Consider the following 21,173-nt stretch of genomic DNA (forward strand, 5'->3'; position numbering starts at 1 on the left):
TTGTTGTTAGGCGCTGTTGGGTCAATTCTGGCTCAGTTTACCTAGTACAAGAGATCAAAACGCTGTCCAGTCCTGGAGCACCCTCGCAGTCTTTGCTCCGCTCGAGCCCATTGCTGCAGCTATTGTGTGAGTCACCTTGTGGGTGACGGACCTCTTTTCACTGGCCCTCTAGTGTGCCAAGCTGGCTGCCCTTCTCCAAGGACTGGTCTCTCCTGCTAAATTGTTCAACGGACGAGCGATGATGGCTCACCACCCGCGCTTCTAAGAAGCATCTGGCTGTGATTTCCAAGACAGATTTGTTTGTTCCTTTGGCAGTCCGTGGTGTTACTCTATATCCTTCGCCAACACCATGATTCAAAGGAATCAGACCTTGCACTGTCTCCCTTATGCGCTGCCCAGCTTTCCCGCGCAGAGGAGGCGATTGGAAATACCATGGCTTGGGTCAGGCGCCCTTCAGTCCTGTGGCTAGTGGTTACTAAATGGGGCTGTGTAATTCGGGCCCTAAGGGGGACCTGAGTCCTACGCAGGGGACAGTTTTCAGGTTGTGACATGGAATTCTGTCCAAGCTGGGTACTAACTTGAGCCTAGGAGTCCTTAGAGACCCAACATGTGTTTCTGGAAGCTCCCGAATAGAGGAGCCCAGCGGGTACCCTTTCTCCCGACTCACCAGGTTGAGTAAGAACCTTCCAAGACCTAAGGGAAAGAGGAAATTGTCTTTCGAGAGCAAGGCCCCAAGCCCAGATCCACTGCCATCGAGCTGATTCTGACTCATAAAAAACAAACCAACCTTACTGCCATTGAGTCGATTGTGACTCCTGGCACCCCTATAGGACAGAATAGGATAGACCCATTTGGGTTTCTGAGACTGTCAAGTTTTGCTGGAGAAGAAAAGCTCATCTTTCTCTCTCGGGGTGCCTGGGGAGTTCAATTTGGACTCTTAGCAGCCCATGTTGGGGTTCTGAGAGACTAGGAGCAGAGAGCCTCATCTTTCTCCTGAGGAGTAGTTATGAGTTTGAACTGCCAACCTTGTGGTCAGCAGCCCAGTCTTATCCCACAGCGCCACCAGGGCTCCATCTAAGCAGAGCAGGGAGCCTCAATGTCACTGCTCAGGAAGTCTGCACTTGGGTTTCCTTTATTGCAAAAAGAAATCATAATAAAATAAAAAATCTAATTCTAATATAGTCAAATTACACAACCCCAAACTGCAAACAAAATAGTTAAAATAAGAACTGGAAGTGCTCCCAGGTGTCCTTGTAGCTCCTCGGGCTCAGGGGCAGGCCAGCCTCGGCTCTTATCCCTGCCCTTCCTTTTCCTGAGAGCCACTCTGCACTCTCTGTGCATGCACCCCTCCTCTACTGTCTGTTTGCCCCCCCCCCGCGCCCCCAAACCCCTTTGCTGGAAGCAGCATTCCAGAGGCAGCTCCCGTCCATGTCCATTTTCACAGAAATAAATAAAATAGTCTACAGACACAGAGTAGGGAGTGCCGTCTGGTTGGGATACCATTTGAGATGGACGTCTCTTTCCATTTCGGAGTCTCCGTTTTTAAATCTGTAATATCGACGGATTTGAACCACAAAATCTCTGGGGCCCCTTCCATTTCTCACTTCCCATCCCTATAAGACCATAGGATCCTAACCTTTCTCTTCCTCCAAACCATACACACGGCCCCTGGTGGTTTCAGGTCCCCCTTGCCACTGGACGCCCCCCCTGGAGCAGGTCTCTGTCCAGAGCAGGATGCCTTGTCTGTCTGCTCTTCAGTGCCCCAGGGAGGCACTGATGGGCGGCAGTGGAGGCCTGCCCTCCCTCCTTAGGCGCCCTCTTGCCCCAGTCTCACCAACTGACCGGTCAGTGGACCCCTCCCGGCTCGGTCCAGGCAGGGACCTCCACTGACCAAGGTCGAGCCCTCACTGTTCTCTGAAGCCACGTTCTAGATGTCTTCTGGGAGCTGAGAACGGGGTGGGGGTGGGGTGGGGATAGACCAGAGCCTGGCATTGTCCCAAGAGATGGGAGGTAGCATCAGCCTACTCCAGCCAGAAGGAAGCCAAGGGCCGGCTTCCCCAGCGGAGCCGAAGCCACATCCCTCTGGGATGCATTTCACTCTGTTCTCCTGTCTAGAACCCCCAACTCTGTTGTGGGGCTGCAGAGGAATCAGACGCTGGCTCAGGCCCTCTGCGCTGGGCTGGGCCTGGCCCGGGCTGGAGTGGAGACGGATGCAGAGAGTCAGAGGCAGTTACTGAGCCGTCCTCTGGGGAGATGAGAGGGGAATTGGAAAGAAAAATCCTCTCAGAGGAGGGCGGGTGGGGGGTGGGGTGGACAGGCAGCGGTGTGGCTTGCACACACGGATACACACACACACACACACACACACACACACACAGAGCCGTCCTGGCTTAGCCTACGCCTCACTCCTTGGAAAAGAACCACTCCTCTCTCTGCTCTCTGAGCTTTCTGTTGCTTCCCTGCCCATCTGCGCCGTCAGCAGTGCCTGCAAAGTTGGCCTCAAACTTGATCAGCGCCATTGGAGACTCCAGCTCGGATCCAGCAGCAAGCAGGTCTCAGGCCCTGGGCTCAGCTGGCCTGGGCGTGCCCATTCTGACCTTCCCAGCCCCGAGGCAGGCTCGCTCCACTTGTGTTCTGCCCGCTCTGCCTGCGGGGCCTGTGTGGGCTGAGGGATGGTGCACTGAGGTTCTTCTGGGGCCTGGAGAAGAGGCAACCTGCCCCCCACCCCGGGGCAACATGGCCCACCCTGTAGAGCCTCAGTTTCCCCTGGCACAGGAGCCAGGGACCACCTCACCGCTGGAGCTGCCGGAGATGGAGAAGCTCCTCACCCAGGCTGAGGTCAAGGCTGAGAAGACTCGGAAGCTGTCCAAATCCCTCTCGGGGGCCCTGGACCTAGAGCAGAATGGCCATGGCCTGCCCTTCAGGGTGGCCTCTGAGCGGCACCTGGAGGCCCCGTTGCCCCCATCATCTTCACGGGCCAGCTCTAGGAGAGCATCCTCCATCGCGACTGCCTCCTACACCCAGGACCAGGAGATCCCTAAAGATTATCTCATCCTTGCCATCGCCTCTTGCTTCTGCCCAGTCTGGCCCCTCAACCTCATCCCTCTCATCTTTTCTATCATGGTAAGCAGGCTCCGCATCCCAGGGCCAGGGCTGGGGCCAGCTATTTCCCCGGTGGCGGGGTGGGTGCAGACACACTGCCTGGGATCTGTAGGGAAGTGAGCTGTATGCTGGGGCTGGGGAGGAGACCATTTCTAAGTTCGTGTACTGCTTCTCCTTGGACCGGGGTTCTAGGAGCTGGGTGTGTGTGTGTGTGGGGGGGTTCTGTTTGTTCTTCTTTCATCTTTACTCCTGGGGGGTCACTTTACCTATGTCCCTGCTGGGAGCCAAATCCTACAGGACAGCAAGACAGTGGAGAGGAGGGGAAGCCTTGGGGTCCCTGCCCCACCCTGAGACTTAAGGGGACCAAGTTGTGGGGCTTACCTTTGGGGTAGGGGCTCAATGGGACTGTGTTTGGCAGAGAAGGGCAGCCAGCTGGGGTCCTAGGGTCTCTATTTTCAAGGGAGCCCAGCCTCCACTGAGCTGGGAGCCACCAAGGTGGTCCGGGAACCTTTGCCCAGCGCTGGCTTCTAAGAGCCAGCAGTGGCTTCCCTCCCTGCCTGCAAGGCCTGGGGCTTCCCTTGGGGCAGCAGGGGGAGAGGAGAGTTAGCAGGCAGGCATGTCTCTGGGGGCGGGTGGGGAGGGTTCCTGTGGGAGCCTGTTTTGGACCTCCGTGGCTGGGCGGATTTCAGCATCTGGGTGCAGGGCAGGGGCCGTCTTGGCTGTTGGGGAAAGAGAGGCAGGGCTGAGGGCATGGCCGCTTCTGAAACAGGAGAGGTTCGTGTGCTAGGGTGCTGAGAAGTTAAACCACTGAATTAGAGTTACTTCCAGGGGATCCCACCAGGAATGACAGAGGGACAGAGGGAGGGAAGAAGACGAGGGAGAGGGAGATGGATGGATGAACAGACAACCAGGGCAGAGCCATCGCTTCTAGAGTGAGGTTATGGGCAGAGAAGAGTCAACTGCTGGCCTCAGGCTGCTCAGCCAGGGGACTGGGGCAGGAGACATGGCTTAGCTTCCCCCTGGAGTGACCCTACTGCCGAGTTGCCATCCACTGCCAACTCCCCAGGAGCTGTGGTCACTCTTGCTCCCCACCTCACCCCTACTCCCAGGCGGTCCCTTCTGAAAGTCCATAGTCCCTCACATATCCTGACCCCTTCACTGGGGCCCAGTCTCCAAACAGGCATTCCCCAATGCCCACCAAGCCCAGAACCCCTAGCCAGGACTCTGGGAGGGAACCAGGGGTATTCCTGATCTGAGGGGCGTGACGTGGCCTCCAGAACCAGGACTGGATCATGCCCAGGGCAAGGGCCTTCCGAGAATCCTCCCAGCTACCTGCTGCCCCAGGGCAGCTGGCATCAGAGCCAGGCCCCAGCGGAGCAGCCAGTGGTGCTGGGGCGGGCCCTTCTCGTGGTTACCAAGAAAGACTCCAGAGAGGAGAGGACCTTTGGGGAGAAAAACCATCAAGGGCCCAGGAGAAAACTGTTGCTAGAACCCATCTCCTCACGGGGGGGGGGGGGGCAGGATGCGTAAACCAGGTGCCATTGAGGTGATTCCAACCCATGGGAACCCAACACCAGGAACTAATGATTCTTTAGGATTGTGTTCAATGGCTGGCACTGTCCAAGTTGACCGCTAGGCCTTTCTTGGAGGCCCCCCTCTGAGGACCCCAACCTGCAACCTTGTGACTAACAGCTGAGTCATTGGCTGTACTCAGCACCCGGGGACGCAAGTTGAAGAAGAGCTGCCTTTGTCAAGTCTGTGAGACCACTGACTCCAGCCCAGTGCACCTCTGAGGGTGCGCCTGGTGTCCTAGGGGCTACACGTTGGGCTGCCATCCACAAGGTCATCAGTTCGAAACCACCAGCCACTCCGAAGGAGAAAGACGAGGCTTTCTACTCCCATAGGAGTTACCGCCTTGGGAACCCACAGGGGCAGTTCTCCCCGGGCCTCTAGGGCCATGCACTTCTGTGTCCTTTTAAGGTTCTTGGATCAGGCTTAGGAGTTGCTAGGCTGGGTGCAGGGAGCACGGTGCTGAGCCAGGTACCACCTCCAGTTCCCAGGAAGCTTCAGTCCAGGGGAGATAAGTTCATCCACAGATCCCTACAGCTCTCTTGGAGAGGCACCGCGCTAGACATAAGCACACAGTATTGTGGGTGGTGGGCCAGGCCCTCAAATCACCGGTCTCCTCGGCATTACCACCTGCAGGATGGGCGCAGCCATGACGCCAACATTGCTGAGCTCCGGAGGGGCCATGCGGCGGGTCATGCGGTGCTGTATGAACAATACCCAGCACAAATTCGGGCCTATGATACGGCAGTCACATTTAAGCAGCAGTCGGGTCTTGCCAACGGGGGATGGGAAGCCATTGTGGGTTTTGAAAAACTGTTCAGCCCAGATGTCATTCACCTACCATAGGATTCATTCATTTAAAGTGTACAGGTCATTTTTTAAAAAAAATGTATATTCACAGAAAGATGCTGCCACGCCCACGCCCTGTCTTAGGACACTTTCATCACCTCAGAAGGAAGCCCTGGACCCTTTAGCTGTCACCCCCAGGCGCCGCCATCCCCCCCAGCCCTAGGGAAATGCCCTTCTTCCTTCTGTCTCAGTGGACCTGACCATCCCGGACTGTCCACAGGCACAGACTCGTACCGGTTGTCGTCTCTCGTGACTGGCTCCCCTCGCTGAGCACGAGCGGAGGGGCAGGAGCGGAGCGCGGTTAGATTCTGTGTTGGCGGCTGAGTCAGGCTGGTTCTGGGGGAGAGGAGGGACTCGGGGAGCACTTGGCATTTGGGAGAATGTAGGAAGGAGTTCGGCTCCATGTCTTCATCGGGGCCAGAGCACAGCAGCGGGCAGAGGGGTTCCCACGAGCTTCTGAGACTTGGTTAGACTGACCAGTCCCTCCGTCCTTCGCTCGTCTATTATTCTTTCTACAGAAGCCATTGTTCTAGGATGGCTCAGCGGGAGAGATGGCGAGGGCCCTTCCCTGTCTACCATGGGGGGTGTTTCTTTTACAGACCGGGCAATTCTCTGGGCATCTGGCAAGCAGTGGCTAAGTCACAGTCTGCTTGGCATGGCGGAAGGGTGGGGGCTATGAGGAGGAAGGGAGGAGAGGGAGCAGGGGCTCACTCTAAGAACTTGAGTTTTATCCTAGGGGCTCGGGGGAAGATCTGACGAACCTGGGTTTGTTAAACAATATTTCATTGTGTGCATGACCGTTTACACAGCCATGTAGGCTCCCCCTTCAACCACTGCTGCACAAAGTGTTGTGTGGTATGGGCTACCTGTTTACACTGGGTGAACATGCTCATGATTCCCCTTCTGTTGTTCCTTCTCTGTCCATCTAGTTTCCCATTCCCTTATATTCTCATCACCATTGGCCATTTAGTGTCACTCGCTGCCATTAGTCAAATCCGACTCAGTGACCTTGTAGGGCAGGGTGCAACCGCCCCGTGGGTTTCAGAGCCTGGAGTAGAAAGCCTCATCCTTCCCTCTGGAGGCCCTCGTGGTCTTGGGACAGTGGACCTGGGCTAGCAGCCCAGTGCACAACCAGGACCTCGCCGGGGCAGTTTGTGATACTAGAATGTGAGACACAATCATCTGTGTATACCATCGATGTCACCCCAAACTTTTTTTTAAACAGTTTTATTAATTAGCCCTATATCCACATGTCAGACAATCTAATAATTCAATCATACAATTGTCATCCTACTCAATTCTAGAACATTTTCTTCTTCCTTATACTCATTGTTATTCATGTAGTTATTTATCATTTTTTCTAATTGTGGCAAAAATATCCACAACAGAACATTCGCCAATTCCACAACTTCTCCTTGTGTAATTCAGTGTCATTGATTATACCCTTTGCGTTGGTCAGCCACTATGGCTGTCCACCCCCAGACCTTTTCAAAGAGCACAGGACTTATGGGGAATGTTCTTGATTTTATGAGCCAATCTGTTATGGAGTCGAAAGACGACTTCAGGGTCTAGTGCCCTGAAGAGTTGGTTTTTTTAAAATTGTGAATTAGGGGAAGGGTTACAGAGCCAACCATCAGTCTCACCGGTCACAATTCACACACGTTCTGTTTCAACTCATCCACTGCAATGAGAATCTGGATTGTTTCACAAATTTGCATGTAATCCTTGTGCGGGAGCCATTCCAGTGTCAGTCCATGTACCGCGGCGCCGTGAGCATCCCTACGGAGTTGTGAGCAGAGGGCGGACGGCGTCAACTCCTACTTGTGAACCCGCTTTCAGTTGCACAGAAGCCCTGGAGGTGTAGTGCTTGTGTGTTGGGCTGGAATCTGTGTGCTTGCCAGTTCAAAACCACTAGCAGTCCCACAGGGCTTTCTACTCTGCTAAAGTCAGTCTCGGAAACCCACGGCGAGGTTGCTATGAGTCAGCATTGACTCAGCGGCAGGGAGATTGGTTTGGTTTTGATTCAGGCAGGATTGGGAGCTGGGAGACCCCCTGGGTTTTTTTCCCAATTAGTCCAGGCAGGACATGATGAAGGCCTGAAGTAGGCAGTGGCCATAGCAAGGAGGGGTGACCGGTGGGTGAGGTCCTTCAAGGAGTGGGGAGAGAAAACCCATGACAAGAAGAAGGTCTCTAGGAATCTCGAGGAGAGGCCATGGGGGCAGAAGCAGGTAGAAACGGGGAAGCGACAGGGTGAATGTGCGCTGCAGGGACTCTAGGCTCCTGGGGAGCAAGGAGACCAAGGTCATTGTTGAGAAATAGGGGTCCCCTGGGGAGCAGAGGGGAGGGGACATCGTGACCAGAAACAGACTGGGTTGTGTAAGTAGGACCAAGAGGCACAGATTTTGCTTGCAGGGTGGCCTCAATGATGTCCCAAGGGGTTCGGGCTGGACTGGAGGGAAGTGGGGTCAGGAAGACTTCAAGAGCCTTGGCGGAGAGGGAGGGTCCCAGGGCCGGCCTCAGAGATGTCAAAGGGCAGGGGGTGTGGCATGATGGAAGAAGAGGTAAGAGGTTCAGGGTCTCAGAGGAGGAGTCATTGGGGGAAGTGGGGTGGCTGGGGGCCCGGGTAGTGGTGGAAATGAATTCCTAAAGGGACATCTCAGGAGTCAGGGAGAAGGACATTGAGGGGGCCCAGAGGAAAGGGGTAAGATGACCCACATAGACCGAGGGCTCACAGAATGCCAAATCCTGTCCCTGCATTATCTCGCGACTCCTGATGTGACCTGTGAGGGCTAGGTGTTGTCATCATTCTCATGTGACCAGTGAGGAGATAGAAATTCAGAGAATGGAGTCACCATCCGGTGCACAGAAGCCCAGATTTGAACCCAGGCAGAGGGCTAGGGTGGGTACCCACATTCCTGCCTCCCTGGGGATCTGGGGGAAGCCAGGTGGGCACATCATGGGGTGTGCCCATAGTTGTCCTGTTGTCCCCTCTCCTGGGAGCCAGTCTAGCTCATAGGACAGCTTGTTCTCTTGGGGGGAGGCAGGGGAAGCCAAAGGATCTCACAGGGACTCACCCAAGCAGGGTCAGGAGGAGGGTGGAGAGTGTGGCCCCAGAGCAGGGATCCTGTGCTGGGTCACCCTATCCAGAGGGCAGGCTTCAGAAGAAGTCTCCGTTAGTCACCACGTGAAGCATGGGAGAGACCCACAGCTCTGCTGGCCCCCGTCAGGAGCTGGCCTCTGTCTGCAGAGCTCCACTCTAGGATGAGATGATGGAAGCTGGGTAGAAGAGCAGCATCTTTCCCAGGCCCCGTGGCTGGTCCTGCATTGGGTGCTCTCTAGATGGCTCCTGTCTGCGTTGTGGGCCCCTTTCTTTGATCCCCAGGGTCCTGGGTTCAATGCTTCCTTCGTGCAGGGTGGGATGAATCCCATTTCCTCCCCAGCGCCAATTCCTTGGTCCCCTGAACCCAGCGCCGCAGTGAAAGACTAATGAACTGAAGAACTAAGGACCATCCCTGTGCGGATTTGATGGGTCTGCGGTAGCTCGGCCTTTCTGAGGGGCCCACATGCCTCCTAGGTATCAGGGCCCAGCTCCACTTGGCACCTCAGCCTCCCAAAGCAAGACTGGCATTGGCCTTATCATATCTAGGCCAGAAATGGTCACACGCCTCAGTACCTGTCACCAAGGTGAGCTAGACCCTAGGCTGGGGGCCTTCTGTCAACCCCGCAGGAAAAAGAGCAGGGACAGCCCAGCCCCCTCAGAGCCACGTGACCGTGTCCAAAGCACTTCCTTCAGTCTGTCTCCAGGTCTATGAAGAGAGTATTATAAAACCATCCGCCCTTGGCAAACACTGCCATCCGGTCATTCCGCCTCACAGGGACCTGGGAGTTTCTGAGAGGGCAGCTGTTGAGTAGAAAGTCTCATCTTTCTCCTGCGGAGTGGCTGGTGGTTTTGAACTGCCGACCTCGTGTATCACGGCCCAACTCTTAACTATCATACCACCAAGGTTCCTCGCAGAGGGCAGCGAGCCAATGTGTAGGAAAGCTCCTAGGAAAGGCTTTCTCTACGGGAGTGGCCGCTGCTGTGGCCAATACAAATGGAAACTGCCCAGGCCAGAGGGCAGGGCAAACCCCCCAGTGGACGGGCAATTCTGCCCTGAAGCAAACTTAGGCTCACGGAGTCTCACCTGGAGACGGGTGGACTTGGTGCCAGCCTTGGAGTGGCTGGTAGGTAGTTCCTTCCTACTACACGCTGGGGTGCTGCCGAGTAGCTGTCGCCGCCGCCTTCTTGGGTCCTTGCGATCATTTCTGTAGACTCAGCACAGTTAGCTGTTTCCATCCATCGGTGCCTTCATCCCGTCACTTGACAATTGTCCCGCGTCCCAGCCAGCAGATGCCGCGAATGGATTCTGACTCCCAGCGACCCTGCAGGACAGAGTACAACTGCCCCAGTGGGTTTCCCAGACCTTGACTCTGGGTCCGAGGAGTCGCAGGCAAAATGGGTTGACAAGCAGCTGCTGGCTGCAGCCCCCTAAGCGCTAGCCGTCCCTCCCAGCCACCTGGCAGCTGCCCCACTGCGTCTCCTCCCTCCAGCAAGGGAAGGGTTCCCCTTGGCTCCAGCTGCCTCTGCGAGTCCTTTCTGCTTGATGGGTGCCAGGCCAACAGGGTTGTTAACGATGCATCGGGCCAAGGCACAGAATCAGGGGTGCCCCTGCCCTCTCACTGAGGTGGGGTTTTCAGATCTGTGAACAAGGCAGCCCAGGGATGGCACTGGAGGCGAGAGAGTGGGGTGAAGGCCAGGGGCATGAAAAAGTGTGTTCTTTGGCCTCATGGGTCTCAGCAGAAGTACTGATAGGTGGTCAGCCCTCTCGTAGCATGTCCATTCTCAGACTCGGTTCTCCCAGATCCACAGGGCCAAGTCTCGGGAGTGGAAGAAGCACTTTCCCGAGACATTTGGTCACCAACACGTCCTCCGTCCTCTGGCTGCTGCCAGCCTCTGGCAGCTCTCCCAGAATCCCCTCCTCTGCACCCCAGCTGAGCCCCCCACTGCCTCTCCCCACAGATCTGTTAACCCGAGCTCACCCTCCCCTCGAGGTTCCAGCCCCTAGCATCACCATGGACCTTGTAACTCACAGCCAGCACCGTCCCGCTCTGCTGGCCACCTCCCTGGCCTTCCATCTGCGCCAAGGAGCCCCTGGGTGAGGGAGGGGAGAGCAGGTGGTGATCGCCCCGTACAAAGACATGAAGGCTGCTGCTTTGAGAGCCGGCCAGGAGCCAGGAGCTTCTAGGGGCGACATCAACCGGCCGTGAGGCGGGCATGCTACCCCCATGTTGCAGGTGAGGGGACTGAGGTTGGGCGCTCTTTACTCTCCTGCTCTTCCACCTTGAAGAACTCTCCATGTGTCTCATCCACCCACTGGAGCAGCTCCACCATGCTCCCCTGCCCAACCCAACTCCCAGGAGCTTCCCCACTCTCTCTGGGTGCTCCCCCACCCCTGCCACTGCCACCCCTCAGCGTGGACATGCTCCTCTCCACGGGGCTAGTTCCCTCCTTTTCTTGCGTGGTCTCTAAGTATGGTCTGGGGCTGTGGACCACACCCTGTGGGGGACACTTCTTTTTCTTAAAAAATATCATTTTATTGGGGACTCGTACAGCTCTCATCACCATCCATCCATCCATCCATCCATCCATCCATCCATCCATCCATCCATCCATCCATCCACGGTGTCAAGCACATTTGTACATCTGCCACCATCATCATTCTCAAAACATTTTCTTTTGACTTGGGCCCTTGGTATCAGCTCATTTTTTCTCTCCCTCCCTCCCTCACCCTTCCTCATGAACCCTTGATAACTTATACATTATTATTATTTTTTCATGTCTTATACTGACCAATGTCTCCCTTCACCCATTTTACTGTTGTCAGTCCCCCTGGGAGGGGGTTATAGAGAGAACATTGTGATTGGTTCCCCCTCTCTCCTCCCACCTTCCCTTTCCCCTCCTGGCATGGCTACTCTCATGAATGGTCTTGAGGGGTTTATCTGTCCTGGACTCCCTGTGTTGAGCTGTCTGATCTGTACCAGGGTACATGCTCTGGTCTAGCCCGGTTTGTAAGGTAGAACTGGGGTCGCAATAGTGGGGGGGGGAGCACTGAAGAACTGGAGGAAAGCTGTGTGTGTCCTTGGGGCTGCTCTGCACTTTTCATCTGGGTGCCACCCCTCCCACACTCAGGCCACTCCTTTGCAGTCCCCGTTGTTGTTACAGGCTGCTTTGCCTGGCCCTGCCCTCTCCCCATTAGTAATGGGTGTTCCCTAATGTCCCACTGTGTCTCATCCTGGTGGACACGCTGCCTGGTGACTTTCCGCACACCCATAGCTTCAGGCACCACCCGCCATTTTGGTGACTCTTGACTCCAGATCCACATATCCAGCTATTAAGGGACACCCACACCCCCAGAAGGGCAAGTCCACCACTAGCCCTCCCCTTCTAACCTGCCTCTCGCTCGCTCGTGTCTCCCATTTGTGGAGCGGCACCTGCATCATCCATGACCCAAGCCCCAAACTGGGAAGCCCAGCCAGGCCCTCTCCCACAGCGCGTCTGATTCGCCAGTAGGCCATGTTGATTCTTCCTTCCGAAAGTCTCTACTCAGAACCTTTTATCAATCCCCTAATCTTGTTCCGTTCCAATCTTTCCATCTGGCTGTCCCCAACCCTCCTGCCTCTGCAACCCATACACTCCATACTGTGCTCAGAGCTCCTCCCTAAAATGCAACCGGAGAGTGCTCCCACTGAAAGTCCCTCCCGAGCCGCGCCCCCCCCCCCCCAGCCCTTCCCCACTCATCCGGCTTTCCTCTGTCTGGCTTTCCACTTGCTCTCCTCCCATGCGCATCTAGAAGCCCTCCCTCCAGCTCCAGCTCCTCATCTGTCAAATGGGCTATTCGCAAGCCCAGCGCACAGGAGTTACAGGAGGATGAACCGCTCTCATGGGGCGGGGCAGGGTGGTAGCTCTCAGCACAAGGTAAAGGTTCCCAGCATGTTGGGAGTGCTGCTATTCCAGTGGAAGTGGAGGGCGCTTGGTGGGCGGGGCAGGTGGGTGGGGATGCATGGGATGCAGACTGGAGAGAAGGCATGAGTGAAGGCAAGGAGGGGGAAGCTCTCAACGGGCTGGAGAGTCAGTTCAGGAAATGTGAAGCTAACCCGAGCTGCCACTGGGGGCTGTGGACACTGGGGGCCGTGGAAGATGCTGCTGAGCGGGCACGCACGATGGCCTCAGCCGCCATCATCTCGCTGAACTTCTGCAGGAGCTCCCACTTAACTCTGTCTCTCTCTGATCCCTGCACTGCAGCCAGGGAAATCTCTGTCCTGTCACATGTCCTCCTCCCCAGCTTCCTATCACCCATTGGCCCTCGCTGCTTTGAGGATGAGGACCAGCCTCCTTCCTGTGTCCCTTACTGGTCCCTCTTACTTTACTCCAGAGCCCACCGTCATCAAGGTGATCCTGACTCAGAGCGACCCTCTAGGGCAGAGTAGAACTGATCCCTAGATGTGTTAGTCTGGGTACTTTAGAGAAACAAATCCACAGAACCTCATGTATAAGAGAGAGTTTTATATAAAGGGTAAGTGCGCATCAAGAAAACATCCCACCCCAGTGCTGCCCAAGCCCACAAGTCCAACATTAACTCATTAATCCATATGTCCAACACCAACCCACAAAGTTCTCCTCCATCTCACAAAACAGACTCAGTGATGCCAACTGCAGGAGGAAAGCCGAGTCAGTGAATGTGTAAGCATCTCAGCGCTGGCAGGGGTCTCCACACGGCTGCTCCAGCACCCAGGGCTGCATCAGGGGAGGTCCATGTGGCTTCTCCTCAGGGATGTCTTGTAGGAAGTGAGCCTTGCCAGCTGAAGCAGGGAACTGGCTAAGGCAGCTGCACCCTGGTCTGACCATCAGAAAGCAAGACACCCGAGAACTAGAAAGGCGAGGTTCACCGAGCCATTTATCCCTCCGCCCTTCAATTCACCCCACCTGCGTCTATCGACCAGGTTGGCACAATGAACTCACTAGAGTTTATGAGGTTGCCATTTTTCAGGGAAGCAGAAAGGCTCATCTTTCTCCTGTGGAGTGGCTGGTGGGTTTGAACTGCTGACCTCACAGTTAGCAGCCCATCACGCAACCCATGAGCCCACCAGGACACCTTCGCTCGGTCAGCTATTTATTGAGCATCTACATATTTTCCACATGCCTATGCTGTTCTCTCTGCCTGCCTGGAACACTCTTCTTTCTTAACAATAGCACCAATAACAACAACAAAACCCATTTCTTCTCATTCTTCACATCTCAAAATGTCCTCCTTCCAGGAAATCTCCCCAGGCTCTCTCTTTTCAGAAAGCCCCCGTGTACAGCAAACATCCTCTGTAATGCTCTCCACAAACATCTTCATTTGTGGGACCACAGTCAGCCCAGCAGGTTGGTGAGGGTAGGAACACGGCTGCGTTCCAGGGTTCCATCCCAGTGCCCTGCATGCAGGGGCAGTGAGATGGTGCGGGGGGACTAGACAGGAAGCACAGAGCATGAAGCCTGGGCGATCGTCAGGAGGCTGTTGGTGCAGCTCAGATATGACTTGGTGCCAGACTGAGGCAGGTGGACGGGAGCTGAAGAGGGGCATGAAGAAATGGAATTGACTAGGAGATAAAACTAATGTGTTGGGTAGGGCAAGGAAGGCCCAGGTGGTGGCCAATAAATGAGGCTTAGACAAGTGGAAGCAGAACAGCTCTGGAAAGAAGAGTGGAGTCCCCAGGAGGTGTAAACGGTAAAGGTGTTCAGCTGCTAACCAAAAGGTTGGAAGTTCGAGTCTACCCACAGGCAGCTTAGAAGACAAGTCCAAAGATGCACTTCTGAAAAATCAACCCTAGGAATCTCTTTGTAGCCCAGTTCTACCTGTCACACACAGTGACTCACCGGTTTTATGATTTGGGCTAAAGGGAATACGATGCCTGGTGAGGCAGGCAGGTGGCGCTGTCCTGGAAGGACGTGGGTTGGAACAGGGAACTTCTGGGATGGGAGTTCCGGAGTAAGAATTCTCAGAGGTGAAGAGGTCACCCACCAAAGCAAACAAGGAGGGGAAAGCAACATCTCTGAACCCCAGATTTTTCATTACTGGGGAGCCAAGTTGCCGACAAATTTGTAGGATGATTCTGAGGCTTAATGAGAACACTTAGAATCTAAGTGGTCCTCAACCTTCCTCCTGCCGCGACCCTTTCCTACAGTTCCTCATGTAGTGACCCCCAACCATAACATTATCTTCATGCACAAAAACAAGACAGAGCAAAACCAAGCAACAAGATAAAACAATACCAACAAGCCAATGCCAAAAAAACCCCCCAAAACACCACCACAACAAGAAAGAAAAGCTTGTAGTTAGTTCAAGGACTGTTTGTTGGCCTTTAGGAGTGTTTTCCGGCTGAGTCTGGTGGGACGCCAACCCTGGCCCCAAAGTTTATTTTTGGTGTTCCCTGGGGACTCTGTTGCTCTGTTCCCCTTGCTGTTCTGTTGCACGCCCTTAGTGTTTTGCCTCGGAGTGGTGGGATCAGATCAGGTGCAATTCCCACACTGTGTCTCCAGTGTTGTCCCCTGTAGGGCTATGGGTCAGTGAGGGATGGCGTGTCTCATAGTGGGGCCGGCCATATGGTCTTCTCTGTGAATTGGCTGCTCTGAGCAGGAATTTGTTCAAGTCTTGGTGGGCCAGGATGTGCTCCCCCCATAAAATTATTCTCGTTGCTTCTTCATAACTGGAATTTTACTACTGTTATGAACTGGGCGACCCCTGTGAAAGGGTCATTTGAAACCCCCAAAGGGGTCACGACCCACAAGTTGAGAACCACTGACTTAGATAAAGTCTTTAGCAAGCACCTGGCATAATCATCACCACCATCACCAACATCATCGTCATCACCAACATCACCGTCATCATCATCATCAAAGTACTTGACTATCTTTCCAGGCAGAACTCAGAGTCCCAGAACATCAAATAACCAAGTGACTGGCCTGCAGCCTGAACGCAGTAACACCTGTGCCTGGGGCGGCTGGGGAAAGCCCAAGAAGGTGAAGAGGAAATGGGGAATTCTAGGGTTGGAGCAGCGTAGGGCGGCCATGGGGCTAGCCCTGCCCTCCTTGGAGATGGTTTATCATGAGGCTGGCCCAAGTGTCTCAGGAAAGACCCTCTCAGGATCCTCTCTGTCCCTAAGTCTCCACTCCTGCCCTCGCCCATCAGCTCTCACCAGCTCAAAGAGCCAAGGGGGTGGGGGTGGGGAAAGCACTTCCTGAGAAGAGGGATGAGCCAGGAACCAGACCCCAGCCTTGCCAGCTCACTCTCCTTCTCGGGTGATCTGGGGAGTGGCTTTGCTCCAACTAGGGCGTGGTCCTTGAGGGAGAACGAGGGGAAGGAAGGGCCGTGGGTGTTTTCTGGTGTTGTCCTTATTTTCCGCGTGGCAGGATCGGGCTGATGAAGGGCAAGAGGCGGGCGCATCAGGCCATAGAAAGAGTCACAGGGCTGTCTTGGGACATTGGTGTGGCTGGGGAAATGAGGGGTGCGCTGGGGTCTCGGGGGACCTGGCCTATCAGCTCATGCCAGCACCATAGCTGCAACTCCTCAGCCTCTGGCATCGCCTGTCCCCCACTGCCCTGGGAAGAGCCCTCCAGCAGGGCTGGTCTCCGCTCCAGGCAGTGAGGGGTGGGCTTGCCTCCAGGAGAGATCTGGGCCACTTTGGAGTCCAAACTATGTTGCCAAAGAGTCCTCTTCCTCTCCCAGGGAGGGGCTCCTGGAGTGGGGCTGCAGCACACATAGGGTAGGACTTGGGGCGATCTGCAGGGCTCGGGGCTTGCTGTGTGTGACCCATAGACAGACTGCCTGAGACCTCTTCCTCTCTCTGTCCGCAGTCTCGCGGGAGCGTGCAACAGGGGGACCTGGACGGGGCCCGGAGACTGGGCCGCCTGGCCAGGCTGCTCAGCATCACCTTCATCGTCCTGGGGATCGTCATCATCATTGTGGCTGTGACTGTCAACTTCACAGGTGAGGCCCACACGTGCACAGGGGAGGGGCAGGAGCAGGCAGTCGGCTTTCATGGTGTGAGGGCTGCGGGCAGCGGAAGAGTACACGTAGGGCTCAGAACCCGAGGACAGGCACTGTCTCAGCCGTGACAGCCCTGTGACCTGGCCGATGTCCTGTGTGGCCGAGCACGGGAGTTTTCATCTATCACCCAAGAGGCTTTTGGGTGATGCCCTGTGAACGGTGGACTCCCCCAGCAGCAGGCTATCGACATCAAATTGGGCAAAGGGAATTTGTATGCTTTCCCTAAAAAAAAAAAAATTCAAATCAAGCATGGGTTGTTCCATCTTCAGGCATGGCTGTATCCAGGTGTTCAAACTATGTTGGCCTTCATCCTTCTCTCCTCCTTCGCTCTGGCTTCTCCGGTGTTGACTTCAATCCTGAGCAGGCTCTCCCCTCAAGAGAGCAAGCTACTCCTCAAAGTGATTTTTTTGTTTGTCTGCTTTGTTTTGTTTGTAACTTTTTCTTGTGACTTGGGTGCAGGTTTACAGAGCAGGCCATCAGGTGTACCTTCAACAATTCATTACTTAGTTTGTATCAACTTTTTCATTGTAGTCCCCTCGAGGCACCATCACGCTCCCCACTTCCTCCCTGTGTTTCCTGTTTCTGTTCCTCCTTCTGTCCTGACGCTCTGGGCTTCGTTCCTAGGGTCAGGGCTGCTCTGTGGTCTGAAATGGTTGATGACAGTAACACTGGGGGGTGGGGGGGGGGTTTGAGTTCAGTTACGGACCTGGAGGGTGACTACAGGTCTTGAGGTTTCCACTAGTCTTCCCTATACATTTTTAGCAGTCTAGTAACAAAATCAGATGTTCTGGTGGTATGCTGGTGACAAGGTGGGCTGTTAACTGCAAGGTCAGCAGTTTGAACCCATCAGCTGCTCCATGGAAGAAAGGTTTAGTCTTGGACACGATTTAGTCTTGGACTAAAGATTCCATAAATATTTAGTCTTGGACACGATCCCTGAAGACAGAGAGGGTGTATAAGCAAATGTAGTGAAGAAAGCCGATGGTGCCCGGCAATCAAAAGATATGGCATCTGGGGTCTTAAAGGCTCGAAGACAAACAAGCGGCCATCTAGCTGGGAAGCAGCAAAGCTCACATGGAAGAAGCATACCAGCCTGTGTGATCACGAGGTGTGGATGGGATTAGGTATCAGGCATCAAAGAACAAAAATAATCATATCATTGAGAATGAGGGGGAGTGCAGATTGGGGACCCAAAATCCATCTGTAGGCAACTGGACATCCCCTTACAGAGGGTTGCCAGGAGGAGACAGACCAGTCAAGGTACAGTGTAGCACTGATGAAACATACAACTTTCCTTTAGTTCTTCAATGCTCCCCCACCCCACTACCATGACCCCAATTCTATCCTACAAGTCTGGCTAGACCAGAGCATGTACACAGGTAAAAATAAGAGCTGGAAACACAGGGAATACAGGACAGATAAACCCCTCAGGACCAATATAGAGAGTAGCCATACCAGGAGGGTAAGGGGAAGGTGGGAGGAGAGAGGGGGAACGAATCATAATGATCTACCTATAACCCTCTCTCAGGGGAATGGACAACAGAAATGTGGGAAAAGGGAGACATCGGTCAGGGAAAGACATGAAAGCAATAATAATTTATAAATTATCAAGGGTTCATAAGGGAGAGAGGGTGGGGGAGGGATGGGAAAAATGAGGATCTGATACCAAGGGCTCACGTAGAAAGAAAATGTTTAGAAAATGATGATGGCAAAAGATGTACAAATGTGCTTGACACAATGGATGGATGGATGGATTGTGATAAGAGTTGTCTGAGCCCCCAATAAGATGACTTATCAATCAATAGATAGTATATACATCTTATAACTATATTTTTAAAAAAGATTCAGTCTTGGAAACCCACAGGGGCAATTCTAGTCTGTCCTATAGGGCCGCTATGAATGAGAATCTACACAAAGACAATGAGGGGGGTGGAAAGTGCTCTTTCCCAACCATTTTAGCAAAAGTCCCAGGGTGGATTCTGATTGGTCCAGCTAGGGTTGCACGCCCTCCTGTGAACCAATCCTGAAAGCTGTGGTCCTCTCATTGGTTGAGGTTCGTTTTACCAGGAGTCACCAAACCAAAGCGAACCCAACCCTGAGCGTCACCCCTTGTTCCTGCTTCCTGTCAGGAAACAAACCCCATACCCTTGAAGAGCGGCTTGAAGACAGGGGTCCCGTGTTCTGAGCTCTGCGCTGTTCTTTTCTTTACAGTTTAGAAGAAATAAGATTCACCAGGGAGCAGATGAGCAGAGGGAGGCCCTGGCCTGCTGGACAACTCTGAACTCACACACTCCTTCACCACAGAGGACAGGCTGGAGTTCCCCAAGCCCCCAATGTGACTGCCTGCCTGTCCCCCACCACCCAAAGCACAACGAGGGAACCCTCCCCGCCATCCCACTGTCAGCCCAGACCAGCTGGAAAAGGCAGGCAGGCCAGAAAGAAACCCGATCATTGAACCAGCGCAGGATGTTGACACGTCACCAACACGTCTCAGCACTTGACCCGGTGTCAGGCTTCTCTCGCACACCCACCGTCTCCTGGGGTCACCAAGCAGCAGAAACTGCCAGGAGAGAAAACTACCCCACAACGAAGCCAGGGCACCTGGAAAAGAAGCAAGCGGGAGACCCCGCCTGCCGCCGACCAGGGACACAGGCGCGGGACTTCATCTTTTGTATTTTTTGTGAGGGTCCATACACACGGCTTACATGTCTTGAACTGCATGCCCGCCGTGACGCCGGCCCGAGCTTGGAGCCGGGCAAAGGGAAGCATCGCTGCTCAGCCCAGGACCCCCATCGTCCCCAAGCTTTTCAGCCTATGCTGAGGACTCCGCTCCCAGCTGCGTCTGGTCTGCCCGGACAGCCCAACCTGCCTCTTGCTTTCACCTGGACCTGACCCCGCCCAGGTCACCAGGGTGAGGAGCTCCAGCTGAAGCTCTGGGCTTGCCCTGGCCTGGGGCACATGTGGAGGTCTCGAAGCAGAGGCTCAGGTGGGACCTGGGCTTCCAGCTCAAATCCAGCCCCGTCAGATGCTCTCCTGTCCTTGATGTCCTGTGCCCTTGACCCCTGACAAAGGACCAACAAAGGATCTCTTGGAAGAAGGCCTTGGAACCATCTTGGGGCTTCCCACGGGCACCTGCAGGGAGCATGGGCTGGAGAAGTTTTATGCAAGTTTCTTGTGTCCTGGGCCTACAGATTCTCCAGCTGAAGGGCCCAGGAGAGTGAGGGGCAGGACTGCAGGGCCTGGGGATGCATTCACATGCCCAGAGGAGGGGGCCAGGATGCTGGGCCTCTTTGCCTTGGGCAACAAGACTGGCAGGACCCAATGGGGCCCCAGCAAGGAACTGAGAGGCCCCCTGATCTCTTTGTTGGTTTTCAACTCTTAATTCTTCCAACTTTCACCTGGGCAGGCTCTGCTCCAATGTGTGTATGGGGGGCGGGGATGAGGGGGTGAGGAAGAGGGGTATCTCGTGGTGGGCAGAGGGGGGGCAGCTCCCAGCCCTACTGCCACTAGGATACTCCAGAACCCAGGAAGAAGAGGGTAGATTCCTTTGGTGCCTGCGACCCCTCCACACAACTCCCCACACAGACACCTGTGTTCCCCTCTCCCCCATTCACTCATTCACACCCCAAGCACAGGAACGCTGCCTACAGGGCAAGCTTTGGCCAGAAGAGTTCCTTTCAGGCAAGGACAACACCAGGGGTTCCTGGTGGTCCCTCCACAGATGGGGCGAAAGAGCAGAGCTGAGAAGGGCCTTGGACAGAAGGAGAAATCGGCTCAGAGAAGACTAGGGGGTCCCCGCGGCCCAGGGAAGCTCCCCTCCCAGGGTCCAGCTGCTGGCTGCATGAACTCAGCCCCCTAGCTCAGGGCACTTCTCCCACTGTGTCCAGGGAGCAGCAAGAAGCACCCTGTTCCCTGCCCCACCTCCTCTCACGCCAGGCAACTCCTCTGTATCTCTGAGCATGGAAAGAAATAAAGCTGAACATGCGTACCCACCACCAGCCTGTGTGTGCTTGTGCCACTGGGGGGCCAAGTGTCAGTTCCTGAAGGGGAGCGAGAGGGGAGTCTCCCTGTGTGCTGAGGGAGTGGGGACTCCGGGCACACAGTCTCCAGGGCCAACTCAGGCCTCCCCAGGCCCTCCATGCAAGCCAGTTTGTCCTCTTTGGGTGTCTGTTGCTCCCTCTGTGAGAGAGAGGCTCAGGCAGCTCTCCAGCTTGCTCCATCCTGTCTGCCCATGCACCCAGATCACAGCGACCTGGGCTTCAGGAATGGGGCCCGAGGACACACTGTGCCTGGTTCTCTCTCTCTCTCTCTCTCTCTCTCTCTCTCTCTCTCTCTCTCTCTCTCTCTCTCTCTCTCTCTCTCTCTCGACGTGTGTGTGTGTGTGTGTGTGTACACCTGCTGGCAAGCCAATTCTGACTCCTGCTGACTGTGTGTATGTCAGAGTATGTGTACCAGAGGGCTTTCAATGGCTGATTTCCCACGCCCCATCCCCGAAGTAGATAACCAGGTCTTTCTTTCCAGGTCCCT

General features: G+C 54.9%; 1 protein-coding gene across 1 annotated transcript; it reads left to right on the plus strand.

Moving 5' to 3' along the window:
• Positions 1 to 2,381: 2,381 nt before the first annotated feature.
• TRARG1 (trafficking regulator of GLUT4 (SLC2A4) 1) lies at positions 2,382 to 20,060 on the plus strand. The gene is made up of 3 exons (XM_075559236.1): positions 2,382 to 3,123; positions 16,454 to 16,586; positions 18,858 to 20,060. The coding sequence occupies exons 1-3, from the start codon at positions 2,737 to 2,739 to the stop codon at positions 18,860 to 18,862; spliced, it is 525 nt and encodes a 174-aa protein (XP_075415351.1). The 5' UTR covers positions 2,382 to 2,736; the 3' UTR covers positions 18,863 to 20,060.
• Positions 20,061 to 21,173: the final 1,113 nt, after the last annotated feature.

The sequence above is a fragment of the Tenrec ecaudatus genome, chromosome 10 (genome assembly GCF_050624435.1).
Source record: "Tenrec ecaudatus isolate mTenEca1 chromosome 10, mTenEca1.hap1, whole genome shotgun sequence".
Taxonomy (NCBI): domain Eukaryota; kingdom Metazoa; phylum Chordata; class Mammalia; order Afrosoricida; family Tenrecidae; genus Tenrec; species Tenrec ecaudatus.